The 14,500-nt window shown below is 37.3% G+C and overlaps 1 protein-coding gene across 11 annotated transcripts in view; it reads right to left on the reverse strand.

Annotated features, from left to right (window-relative positions):
• LOC128207699 (SPARC-related modular calcium-binding protein 2-like) overlaps positions 1-14,500 on the reverse strand; it is a 35,760-nt gene that overhangs the window by 1,069 nt on the left and 20,191 nt on the right. For 2 of the 11 annotated variants that reach the window (XM_052910768.1, XM_052910773.1), the window contains exons 3-12: positions 12,122-12,346; positions 11,637-11,729; positions 9,566-9,667; positions 6,960-7,202; positions 4,667-4,843; positions 3,449-3,550; positions 1,699-1,935; positions 1,458-1,572; positions 849-933; positions 396-558 (exon numbers count right to left, since the gene is read on the reverse strand). In XM_052910768.1, the coding sequence (XP_052766728.1) occupies positions 396-558; positions 849-933; positions 1,458-1,572; positions 1,699-1,935; positions 3,449-3,550; positions 4,667-4,843; positions 6,960-7,202; positions 9,566-9,667; positions 11,637-11,729; positions 12,122-12,346 (1,542 nt within the window). The remainder of the gene's footprint in view (positions 1-395; positions 559-848; positions 934-1,457; positions 1,573-1,698; positions 1,936-3,448; positions 3,551-4,666; positions 4,844-6,959; positions 7,203-9,565; positions 9,668-11,636; positions 11,730-12,121; positions 12,347-14,500) is intronic. The other 9 variants (XM_052910775.1, XM_052910770.1, XM_052910771.1 and 6 more) reach the window with 9 other exon arrangements.

A 14,500-nucleotide genomic window follows, 5' to 3' on the forward strand; every position in this document is an offset into this window, starting at 1 on the left:
AACTTCTCGTAGGCAGGAAAAAGGCCAGCAAACGGGCCTGAGCAGGAAGTACAAACCGGATCATTGTAAGAATACAAAACATGCTCAGATCTCTCATACTGCTGGGATACATAAGTTGAATGAAAACATCTAACGTTGGTTTGAAGAACATCAGCGGTTTCTAAGCAAATGTCGATATGTCTAAGTAATAAATGTAAAACACGATAGGGGTTTCGGTTTCGGGTCCGGTTTCCGCCTGGGAGTTAATGCATTGCAGTTTAGAACGTTATATTGGTGGTCAACTATCCAGACAAATGAATTATCAGGGAGTTTGGTTATCAGGAAGTTTAATATAACACGCCTGTTTTCCTCCGGGTACCCTGATATGGCCCGGTAATCGTTGATCAATCCCTTACTTGTGATGCCGAGACAGTCGACCCACTCATCCACGGAGATCTGGCTGTCCTCGTTCTCGTCACAGTAACGCACGAACTTGCGCGCGCACTTTCTCGTCTGCTTCTGCTGAGCGTTCTTTATCGTCGTCGCTCGGAACTCCTCGGCCTCACCGTCGTCTATAACCTAGAGTTTGGACAAATGTTTTAGAAATTGTTTGTGTTCTGTCATGTTTATAAAAGTTTACCATCGTGTAAGCACGTCAGGTCATGTGGAAATGTTTTATGTGATTGTGACTTGCATTTACGTTTTTTAGTTGATCAACATCAAATCATCAAAGCTATTTTCATGCAGGACTTTATCAACACCTAGTTGGTCTGAGAATATGGCTGTTGTCTAGTAGACGTGGTTCATTGAACGTTTAAACATGTATTTTAAAATCTCGAACCATGCTTGACCAGACGTGAGTTAGTTACCTTGTTTTTGTTCCCATCAAGCGTGTTGAAGCGCCCCCTGGCAGACCGCTCCTGGAGACTCATGTTGGGCTCCGTCACCAGTAGACTGAACATACCAAATATAAACAAAGTCAACACGTTTTTTTACCTAACAAATATATGCCGTGGCTCCGTCACCAGCAGACTGAACATACCAAATATAAACAAAGTCAACACGTTTTTTTACCTAACAGATATATGGCGTCTCGTTAAACAGTGTTAATATGCAGTTTTTCTTACGAATGTATAAATTGTTCTAAGACGGGCGTTTCATCGCAACAGCAATCGGAACCCCTCGGCTATTTTCCATTGAAAACAACCTCCGATATATATCGACGGTTTATATTGTCAGAATTCTTTAATTTAACTACGCTGCAATTGTATATTATTATTATTATTATTATTATTATTATTATTATTATTATAATAATTATTATCATTATTTTTGTTATTATTATTGTTGTTATTATTATTTATTATTATTATTATTATTATTATTATTATTATTATTATTATTATTATTATCTAATACATCCGAGGTTGTTTTCGATGGAAAATGGCCGAGGTGTTCCGATTGGCACAACAGCATACCTATGGTCCGTGCTCGGGTTGAGCGCATATTCCTTCATCTCCTTGGAGATTTCGGCCACAAGGTCAGCAACAAACGTCTGCTTCTCAGCATATGTACAACCTACAGGAATACGGGCTGAATTAGAAAACAGGATATAAGAACATGCAGTAATGCTTTTAACCATTAAGGTTGTAGCTGCTCGTGAACTTTCTTTAAATTGCGCTGTTACTATTATAAAATTGTCAAGACTATATTCTGTACCCTGTATTTCCCTCTCCTTCACGAAGTCACAGTCCGGTCGCACCCCATGTGTAGACGTCCCAACTATCGGCCGTCCAGTGTTTTCGTCCACGCACCAGCAATATCCGGTCGAGTTGTGGCACTGTGCATGCGCCCACGTGCCTTCTGGTGTGCACGTGGGGACAAAGATCCCAGCGTCCGGATTGTCATGGTCTTGCTCCAGTGCGCCCTCCCGCTCCGTCCGACAGTCACTCACATCTAGAGAACGGAAACAAAGTTTTAAAAGCAGTTACTTTAATAGCTCACTGTATATGTAATACCATCCAGATTTTCGTTTGTGAAAATAACGAGAGTTAAAATTAATCATAATTTTAAATACAAATTAATATTAACAGTACATATTGTACATACTTTTTTAAATTTTTATTCAGCATTTGGCCCCCTGAGCGCTGCTTTGTCAAAAACATGTGGACACTTGAATAGAAATGTTTTAAGAGAAAATGCATTGACCATTTATGGTTCCTAAAAGTGTTCAGGAATCTTCTAAAGTGAAGAATTTAAACTGCGAACAAAATGTAAATAAGACTGTTTGTCGTGACCTTTGATCCACTGACCACCATGTATGGGTCATCTACTGGTCAAGGGCAATCAACCACTGAAGTTTAATGGTCAAAGGTAAAACGTTCTCAATGTATATTGCGGACAACGTGTTTATCAGATGCTTAAACTTGACCTTTGACTTACTGACCTAAAACAATTTGGGTCATCAAGTAATCAATGGCAACCTACCACTAGAGTTGTATGGTCCTAGGTAAAGCTATTTTCGAGTTATTACCAGGAGAGTTTGCATAAAGTTGTTTAACTGTGACATTTGACTTAGTGACCCCCCCCCCCCCCAAACAATAGAGGCCATTTACAGGTCAAAGACAACCTACCACTGAACCTTACACACGTACAGACAGACAGACCGTTCATCCACCATTTGCAAACCTATATACCCCCTTGTAAAAAAGTTCCAAAACATGCAAAAATAACCGTTTCAACATACATGTATTAAATTATAAAGGTTTAAAATACATTTATTTGCAACACACTAATGTAAATTGCAATGCGCGTAAATTTTCTCGACAGAGAAGGCTACATGCAGCAGAGGGGTTAGGTTGAACTAGGTTGAACAAGAAAAAAGTTTTAAGCAATAATATGATACACTTATAAAACGAATATATTGAAAATGTGAATTAATGGCGAGTTTGAGCTGTATCTATTATAAATTCAGGGCTTCTAGTGCGTTTCATTAAAGGACTAAGTTCTCAAAAGCTCATTGAGTTGAGTTGAGTTGAGTTGTAGCTTCATAAAACTGTAGGACTATCCCATATGGTAAAAATTACATTTTTGTTTTCATTTCCTCAACTGTGTCTTTAACTGAAATACTGACTTGACACTGACTTAAGGTCAGCTCTTACAAAAATATAGCAACATAAAACTATATGACATTAAGATTTTTTTTTTAATTTACGATCATAAATGTTTTTATTGCCGAAATCGACATGCACACAAACATATGAGTCCAGAAGAAAATATGTCATAACAAACAAAGCGTGATTTCAATCGGTAAATGCTAAAGTCTTATAATAAATTGTTGTAAACCCTAAAACTGCTATAAAGTTGGATTGCATTACATCCAAATGAATAATAAAAGTCACACTGAGCAGTGGAAAAGGTTTGAAAAAGAGATAGTGGCTGCAGGGCGGGTTACGAGATGGCGGCTTACGTTTCTCGGCCTTGACGTCCTCTCTGGGGCGGCTGAAGTCCGTCCACGCGTCGCCCAGGCTGAGAGCAGGCAGGGACGGGGGCGGCTGCCGCTCTTTCTCCCCTACACGCCGGAAGCCGGAAACAGCATAGGTTAGTAGGCTTATAGTGCTTTTCACATTTAGGTTTACAAAAGTTTGGTTTACATTATATTTCTTTATTTAAACTTGTTTTGACTTATAGGGCGTGCTTTGCAGTTCCTTACTCCATAATGTTAGTAATTTTCATTTTCAACTTCAGTTCGGTCATCACATCGGCCGATTGCAGCTATTGATACATTATTGCATTATAGTTCCGACAACTTTTTGCCGAGAAACGTGAGCGAGTACATGGTTAGCGAAGCAGGGCATCAAGAAATAAGGAGAGGGAAACATGACAGCTGGTATCCGGCAAGTGCAGGGGAAAGAAAATGCAAAGCTCTGGGGTTCTAATGGAAAATCAGCAATAAAAGTCTCCCAATATCATAGACGTAAACAACAGTTATATCTGCCATCATATTTTTAGCAGTTCTGCAAAAATAGAATACCAATGTACAGTTGTTTATGACAGCAAATAATCCATTCATGGAAAATAACTAAAATGCTTGAAGTTTAAACGAATTTAACAATTGTATATAATTGAACATATTTATACAGCCAATGATTAAAACATTGTTGTCATTTTTTAGTTATACATACAGACATACAGTCTATTCACTGACCTTGAGACGTTAAAGTTTAAGTATGGTCCTAATTAGTTATAAACTCGATAATAAAACGCTTGAAGACTACAAAATTAAAATGTGTGATGGTAAAATCAGACATTAGCGGACTACATGTGTACAATGGTAAACGGTATTATTTTTTAATTACTTGCTTAAATGTATGATTTATGCTACACGAAAATTATACAGTATAATTGAGCAACCATAAACTTCAACCATAATTTCAAAAACTACGAACATTTAGTGGTCGAAAATGTATTTTGTCCTATGGCATGGAAGTATCTTTATTTACCGTAAATTACGTTTGTTTTATCAGCATTCTGGTAAATCGACAGCTAGGCTGGACCAGTAGACAAAATATAATCTCGATCACTTATTTCAATGGCTACTCGTATGCAATTACCCAAATAAATGCTAAATGCACACTAATAACCTTTACCCATTACGAAAAGTTGTTTATAGACAAACATCACATACCCTTGTGTGTTTTCGAAGAGGGAGATGAGGATGATGGTGATTTGTCCCTGGAGGGGTTCTTATTTAGAAAGCTATGTAAGTCTAAACTTTCACCTGACGACTGCGCATCGCTAGGTGGCGTCGTTGTTCTCTTCCCTTCTTCGTCTGAGTTGAGATAGATAAACAATCGAAAAGAAACTATATGACAACACGTTATGCATTCTGTATGTTCTAGAGATGCGCCCGACCCCGTCCTTGCCTGGCCTTTTTCAGTAGCAAACTGTTAGTGGGGGACAGAAGGAGCAGTTGGTATTGTTTCTGTTATAAACAGTTTTTTCAATGCGTGTTTGTGTTTTCTATATTACATTTACAAGTAAAACAATGCACATTTCCTTCTATATTTCTACTGATATTAGGGTTTTGGGTATTATCTTCAACATTCATTTTTCTTAGATAACAAAGTACGGTGTCGAAATGTTGTTTTCCTTGGATATATTACAACTTTGGTATTTCAAGCAAGGTACTCATTATTTCCGGAAATGCATCCTCGGCATCCAGCGTATCATGATCTATATGATAGGTTATGATACGCTGGTGTGCCGAGGATGCGGAAATGTAACTATGCTATAATATGTGCACCAAATATATTTGCTTGATTTCAATAAGAATTTGTTTCTGCACAAATCTGCCGTTTTTGTATGGAAATAACAGAAGCAATACGGAATATGCCAACATGGAAGCTAAACCAACAAGCTCGCATATATATGAGAGTAAATATGGGGTATGAGCTTTATTATTCGTATTTATGTACACATTTCCGCCTTTAATACAACCATACATATTGTTTACATCTTACATTATAAAGTTTATTTGTACATTTGTATATATACGGACTACAATTTATGTGTTATCGAAAATATATGATTTGAATATATGATTTGAAAAGAACAAGGAATGAAATGATGAAGCTGAGCGGCAACCAGAAGAAAAACAGTTGAGGAATATTGTGAAAGGGGTGACGCCGTCAAACCGGATGTGACAAGACCAAGCAAGGCAGGTCAGACGCCACTAGAACATATACTCTTCTCTCTTTTCTCAAGGGAGATTTGACAGTGTGAGGTTCTGAACTAGTTCTAATTAGTCACGGGTGCACAAAAAGAGCCTGGAATGTGTTTGATTATCATTTTGACAAGAACGTAATTGCGTGAAGCTAGATTTACGTATCTATTCTATTTGGTCACCAATGATACGACTGTACAGTTCTAAAAATTATCGAATTATATCTTTCCAAAGATCAATACCAGACAATATATCCAGAATTTGCGTTCAAGACAAATTGTTAAATGCCTCGTAGTAAAGCTATCGATATTGGCCATCTGGTCCGGTCAAAACTTACGTTTTAATTGAAAATTTGATCATGCATCCATTTGAGTTTGAATATATTTTAACTGAATTGGTGGATAGTAGCTAGCATATTGGTGACCATAAAATCATGTTTGTAAATGGTTTAAGGCTAATTATGCCGATTGCCAATAAACTCTGAAAATGGTGAGGTGGGACTGAAGTCGCGATTCAATCATGCACAATTCTGAGGTTTCTGCCAAACATCCCTTAAATTGTTAAGAATATACTGGGATAATAAAAGCAGCCCTTCACCAGAACACGCCATCAGAGAAAACACCTTCGTACAAAATTGTATATAATGAACACGGTTACCAGGGTAACAAACTGAACAATTGTTTTTAACTAGAAACATATATTGTAATTCAGAAATATAATCACAACACTAAAAATGGCAAAAGTTATCCATGAGAATATATAGACAGTCTAAGGTCACATTTCTGAATTTGTTTTGACATTTTAGATTTTTTATTATTAATATTTTGAAACTATATACCCTTTTTCTTTCTTTAAAAATCTTTTTCAGTTTGTTTCTCAGGCTACTGTGATTTCAATCTATAGAAATACTTGTATTACTTATCATAAATGTGTTTTTAAAAGTTCGAATCCTCAATAAAGCGTTAGTCAATTTTAAATACATGATTTTGTTAGGTGTATTTATAAGGAAATTGAACAATACATGTAACATTTGAAAGCATCATGCCAGACTTACAATCATGAATTAGACGCTCGTTATTTATTTACTCATCAAATGTTAAAAAAGTGATCCAAATATTCTATTTTCTGACATGATGCTTTGACTGATGTTGTGAAATAACTGTTCAAAATAACAAATTTAAGTTATCGTTTTAAATTAGTTTAAACATACTTGAATGTAATGATTTTTTATAAAGCAAGGGAGAGAATTACTCACTATTAATATCGACACCCAGACAGATTGACCATTCTTGGCGCTCTATAAGTTTGTTTTTATCTGGATCACAGAATTTGAGAAACCGCTTTGCACAAGAGCGGGGTTTTATAAACTTCTTCACTAATCGTTTTAAGCCGTTCACTTCCTTTATTTGAAGGAGGTTATCACCATTTGAGTCATACTGTGAAAACTTCCACTCAACAACCTGTTTTTCTAAGGTGTCCATCAGCGGATCTTTAGTGTCTGAAAGAAGAAGAAAATAAGCATCAACAATAATACAAACTGCTGTACCATACTACTATAAATGTACTCCATGTTTGGAGCCCAACGCTTTTGAAAAGAAATGTCATGCAAAAGTTGTCAGTTTAAAGGGGAAATAAAGAATATATTGCACTAATTTTTACCAGTATATGGAAAGCTTACATATATCTATATATGTAAAGACAGTCCATTTGTATTGTCTGTTTCATTTAAAATGATAAAACATTTGGTAACCACAAATGTGTCAAACTCTGGCTTGGAGGGCCATTGGTTCAGACGGCAATGGCGGAAACAGTCTGAAGAAATGTTGAAGGTTTTGTTTTCCTGTCACCGAGTTCAGCATGTTACGAAAGAAAACATCCATCATTTAATGGTTTCTTTTTGTTTTGTGCAGAATTGATATCCAAATTGTAGTCTGAAAATGATGCTATTTCTAAACACAATCTAAAAAAGTAAGCCGGGCGATGGTATGTCGCTGATGGGAGCGTCCGCTGAAGGGTCGTGGGTTCGAGCAGAACTCGGTAAATTATTCAGTAAACACAGATTGAAGGTCGTTCGAAATATATTTTTTGGATTAAAGTATTCAAAGTTGTTTTTTTAAAGCTCAGATTGAAGAGAAATTTCAATTCAGTATGTTCCCGGATTATTTACTATAATGGTTTTGCGAAAGATAGCTGTAGCAGAACCGTATCTCATTCATGAACGCTGTAAGAATATGCCAATCAATCATTCTATTTATCTTAATTTTCTGCCATAATGACGTCTCAAGCTGCTAAAATAGCATCTTGCACAGCTATAAACGACATGCCGTATCAGCGGGCCGACACATAACGTGCATTGTTTGCATCCCGGCGACCGGTTACTGATACTACCGTCATCAGCTGCTGACTAACGGCACGCGAATGTACTAAAAAACCTGCAATGAACCAATGTGTTCCGGAAGTCAATTAGACTACTGATGATAATTATTTCTTCGATATCAACAATAAAATGATGATAATTGTTGGCAACAATTTTTCGTATGTCATTGACATCTGGAAATGATTAATACAGGTAACATCTGTATTCATCACTAATTTTTTGCGCAGTGGCCCGTCGAGTCACGTATAATCCATAGCTGTCAACGTTTCATGCTGTCATTTTAGTTTAATTTCAAGAGTAGTCTAGCGCATTGGCACTGTCGTTCTGTTGTCGCTGTGGGAGAGGGAACGATTTCTCTTATAATTAGACTGCAACTAAATCAATCACCTAACACATTTAAGGGAGACAAAAGTACATTGCCAATGTGCCAATAAAATACGTCAAAACCTTTGACAAACATTCCGGTCCAGGTTTATGAGGATCCAAGGGTCAGTAGCAGCTTCTATTGCCGGATGACACATACTAGTATTCGAAAATATCCAATAGTTCATCAACACAATGCTTCTAGCCAGACTTCGCGATGTTGAGATGAAGAAGTCCTATTTTGCGAAAACAATGTTTTCTAAGATTTAACATAGTGACCTAGTTTTTGATCCGTCGTGACCCATTTTCAAAATTGATTGAAACTTCATCATGACAATCATTCTGATCAAGTTTTACAAATATAGGATGGACCAGAGCCATCACAGTAAGTGACGAATGCCCGCGATGGACAAGAGCCATCACAGTAAGTGACGAATGCCCAAGAGCCATCGCAGTAAGTGACGAATGCCCGCGATGGTCAAGAGCCATCACAGTAAGTGACGAATGCCCGCGATGGACAAGAGCCATCACAGTAAGTGACAAATGCCCGCGATGGACAAGAGCCATCACAAAAAGTGACGAATGTCCGCGATGGACACGGAGTGACGAATGCCCGCAAGAGCCATTCAGTTCAATGCATTATGCAATTTCTAGATGCCTATACATTCAGGACGAGCTAACATAAACTATAAGCATATGACGGCCGTCACATGATGGTTGACGTCAAATGCGGAGGAGTGACGCAGTAAGAGGTAGGGAAATGGGTCTTGCACCCGACACATCGATTTAATGTAACAAACACAGGTGTAAAGTTATCTTAAAATATTTCCGTGTATGACAATGTTACAAACCGGACACAACCAACTATACTGTGTGCATAAATGAAACATTACTTGATGATTAATCTCCGATTAAAAGTGACCCCGGACACGACCAACTATACTGCATATGCATTTTAAAATTCATGCAGCATTTTAATGATAAACCTTACGGTTAGTGTGGCGACCTTGACCTTTGAGGTGAGCTAAATGAATTTCAAATGATATTATTCTATGTGTACTTGAGGTTCTACAATACTCATCTTTTTATTTGAAACTATTTCAAAGTTGGTACACACTTACCTGGAACTGTAGATAAAACATTGCGTATTGCTCGATCATACTCTTCAGTAAAAACTCGAACTAAATTGGAATTAAATCTTGATTTTTCTTTATTTGTACAACCTGAAACGAAAATGATATAGTTATCATAAAAATAAATATTTGTTTAGTGTTTGCCTATTACTTTTTCATTATCAGTTATGGTACAACCCTGAACACTATGAAATGATTACAGCCCTTAACCATGAAGCCTATGAAAGGATTACAGCCCAGCGCTCTTTGATAGGAATAGAGCCCAGAGCCCTATGATTGGATTACAGCCTAGAGCCCTATGATAGGATTACAGCCCAGACCCCTATGATAGGATTACAGCCCAGAGCCCTATGATATGACTACAGCCCAGAGCCCTATGATATGACTACAGCCCAGAGCCCTATGGTATGGTTACAACCCTGCTTCATATTATATGGATACAACCCAATGATATAATTACAGCCCAGAGCCCTATGATATGATTACAACCCTGAACCCTATGATATAATAACAAGCCTGAACCCTATGATATAATAACAACCCTGAACCCTATGATATAATTACAACCCTGAACCCTATGATATAATTACAACCCTGAACCCTATGATATGATTGCAACCCTGAACCCTATGATATGATAACAACCCTGAACCCTATGATATGATTGCAACCCTGAACCCTATGATATGATAACAACCCTGAACCCTATGATATAATTGCAACCCTGAACCCTATGATATAATTACAACCCTGAACCCTATGATATGATTACAGCCCTGAACCCAACGATATGATTGCAACCCTGAACCCTATGATATGATTACAACCCTTAACCCTATGATATGATTACAACCCTTAACTCTATGATATGATTACAACCCTGAACCCTATGATATGATTGCAACCCAGAGCTTGTGATAGGATTACAGCCCTGGACCCTATGATATGATTACAACCCTGAACCATATGATATGATTGCAACCCTGAACCCTATGATATGATTACAACCCTGAACCCTATGATATGATTGCAACCCTGAACCCTATGATATGATAACAACCCTGAACCCTATGATATCATTACAACCCTGAACCCTATGATATAATTACAACCCTGAACCCTATGATATGATTACAACCCTGAACCCTGTGATATGATTGCAACCCTGAACCCTATGATATGATTACAACCCTTAACCCTATGATATGATAACAACACTGAACCCTATGATATAATTACAACCCTGAACCCTATGATATGATTACAATCCTGAACCCTATGATATGATTGCAACCCTGAACCCTATGATATGATTACAACCCTGAACCCTATGATATGATTGCAACCCTGAACCCTATGATATGATTACAACCCTTAACCCTATGATATGATAACAACACTGAACCCTATGATATAATTACAACCCTGAACCCTATGATATGATTACAACCCTGAACCCTATGATATGATTGCAACCCTGAACCCTATGATATGATAACATCCCTGAACCCTATGATATGATTACAACCCTGAACCCTATGATATGATTGCAACCCTGAACCCTATGATATGATTACAACCCTGAACCCTATGATATGATTGCAACCCTGAACCCTATGATATGATTACAACCCTTAACCCTATGATATGATTACAACCCTGAACCCTATGATATGATTACAACCCTGAACCCTATGATATGAAAACAACCCTGAACCCTATGATATGATTACAACCCTTAACCCTATGATATGAAAACAACCCTGAACCCTATGATATGATTGCAACCCTGAACCCTATGATATGAAAACAACCCTGAACCCTATGATTTGATTGCAACCCTGAACCCTATGATATGATTGTAACCCTGAACCCTATGATATGAAAACAACCCTGAACCCTATGATTTGATTGCAACCCAGAGCTTGTGATAGGATTACAGCCCTGGACCCTATGATATGATTACAACCCTGAACCCTATGATATGATTACATCGCTGAACCCTATGATATGATTACAACGCATTTTAAAGCAGACCTTAACGTTATATGATACGTACGTTTAGAAGATTTTCTTTTGTCGGATTTTCGATTCTTTTTTCCTTTTTTTCGTCTTACTCTGGATTTTGTTTTTGGTCGATTGTCTGTTTTATCTGTGAAAAAAGAACACAAATCAGTTTAGGCCATAAGGACTTCTGGGTGTTTTTTTTGCTAATGTCATGCTGTTATGATAAAAAAGTTGAAGATTCCAGAAGCCACGTTCTACAGGAGAGAAATATTCAAATTATAGAACAAACTACTACTACATAAACACTATCATCATCAGTGTGTGGTCTCGTTACATTATCAAAGTCAAGCCGCGTGGCCATGCCTGGCCCATCCATTAGTCTAAACCATTAATATATTCCGCCGTAACAATCTTCACTACCGGCGCTTGTACTTGTACTTTCAATCATGTACGTAACTTTCAACGGAAGCGAAAATTGTTACGGCGATGATGGCAATTACGCAATAATACATCCCTCTTAAACCACCAATCACGTACCTTTTGCCTTACAGTTAGGCTGTCCGTCCTTTGTTGATGTCCGGGGGAACGGCTTACCCTCTTCGGAGACGCACCAGCAGAAACCGGAAGCGCTGTGACACTGTACTTCCCGGAAAGTGCCATCCGTGTTGCATTCCGGGATGAAGACGTTCTCGGCGCCGTCCGCAACAGAGCGCAGTGCCTCCTCCTTTTCTTGAAAACATTTGGTCACTGGAACATCCTCGTCTTAATAGAGGAGTATAAAGGAAAGTTAAATAATATGTCCTGTAACTTTTGAATTAATATGTTTAGCAGGACTGAAAGTCATGTAGTGGTCAACATATTTGTATGTGATGGAAAGGCAGTATACTTCAAATTTGCAAATACATTTAGTTAAGTAAATCAGCATTCAGTCGTTATTGATTGTAATAAGGTGGATGGTAGATATTAACAGCAATTGGCTCTATTAAGGGGTAGTTACAATATAATGTAGACCACTAAAAATTAAAGGTATGAGTACAACCCTGAACCCTGTTAGTGTGTTCTTACATAAAATAAATGGTAATGTGACTGTATACTATTGTGTAAACTGCCCACTTAGTGGGCAACAACCTTTAAGTTAGATGATTTCTTGGCAGCTAGAATAAGTAAGTTTCCCCAATGATTGAAGGCGCATTTTAGGGGAATTTATTCACATTTTAAGTAGGTGGGTCTCGAAAATTTCATGAATCGGGCATTGTTGCATTGTGAAATCACACTCCTGCAAGAAAAGATCGTAATAGTTTAACAATTAATTTTGCCAAACAAAAGACATGTTGGAGGCCGGAATAATGGGTGTATAAATCAGGTAGACGGTGAATGAATATGAAATAGTGTGGCGTTTTGAGATAAAGTAGGTAGGAAGGGGGGAGTCAGTCTTCACCATTGCCTCCCTGGATGCAGTAGAATGAAGTGCAAACGGCAGGAAGTAAAAAGCGCATTTGTTCCGTAAAATTTGTTTTTCGTTAAGCACAGTTTGCAAACATTAAACCTTTTCTACATCATTTGTAAAACACTGGACAACAATTGTTTTACGTGTCATGTCAGTAAGTACAATAGTTATTCATCAGCCAAATATGTACGCATTTGGTTTGGTTTTTGGACAGGAGTAATTTAACGACGACAGACAAAAATAAGCAATGCAAAAGCTTCGGCAATAAAATTATTTTGCATCTTCAAACATTAACGGGAGCTGGATGGATTTTGAAAAGGTTTCAAAAACAGTTTCAATCTTGCAAAACAATCCGCCAATGTAGGCAATTAGGTCCAGTTTGAAACACCTGTTGTAGGTTTAGGAGACACCTGAACACTCTATTGAAGTTTCACCACGCCAGGACTCAAAGTAATCACTTCAGGGTCCTTATTGGGCACTCGAGGCCCACTTGTTCGACAGATTATGATGGCACAGAAGCCCTGAGCCCGCTCGCAGGTGTCTGACACATTTCAACAGCTACCTTATCAAATATTGTATTGTGTTCTAATGACTCTTTATGTGTTTGTACAAGTATCTATTTCTGGTATTATCGTCTCATACTTTATGGCGTTTATAAATTATCACACTATTTCAATAGCGACATTTTATTTCGATAACTATACAATTACGCCTTATATAAATGCCATGGAATGCAGACAGACTTGTACGTTTCTTGTATTATAAAGTTTTTAAAATATTTTTTTAATGTAAAAGAGAGCAAAAAACACATAACAAGTATTGCAATATCAAAATAATAAGTACGTATATTTACGTTTATATTTACTTATTCACTGTTACGGTTGGATATCTTCGCCTTAATTAGAAATGAAATTAATGGTTATTTTGTCATTAGCGTCCATACCAGATGGGACAACTTAACCATTAGGATGAATGCTAATATAGTTTCAGACATTTATTGTAATGACTACTGCGTTTGTTTATATAAATACCGTCAATCATAAACTACTGGGCCTTGTAAAACGTAACACCCGTATTTGTACCGGGAATATTTTCATAAATGCCTACTAATTTAAATCAATTTCTTACATAAATGTCCTTAACTGAAGCTATGGAAGCCTAAGATAAGTTAAAATAAATGCACAAAGAGCTTTCTGAAATAAAATTCACCTAATAAATGACAAAGATAGAAAACAAACCTATTGTAGTGCAGGGAAGTGCATTACACTAGCGCGAGTACATACGAAACATTAACTATTGCTCGCCTACCACAGAGAGAGAGTACACACTTAACCAAAGTTCTAATCCATCACTTGTTTTGTTAATTGAATATCTAAAACACGCACGAGATGTTGTAATTTAAAGTGATATATCGATATATTAACAAGTTGAAAAAAGGAAACAATAAGTTCATAATATGTTATACAAAG

Source organism: Mya arenaria, chromosome 11, assembly GCF_026914265.1.
Source record: "Mya arenaria isolate MELC-2E11 chromosome 11, ASM2691426v1".
Classification (NCBI taxonomy): Eukaryota; Metazoa; Mollusca; class Bivalvia; order Myida; family Myidae; genus Mya; species Mya arenaria.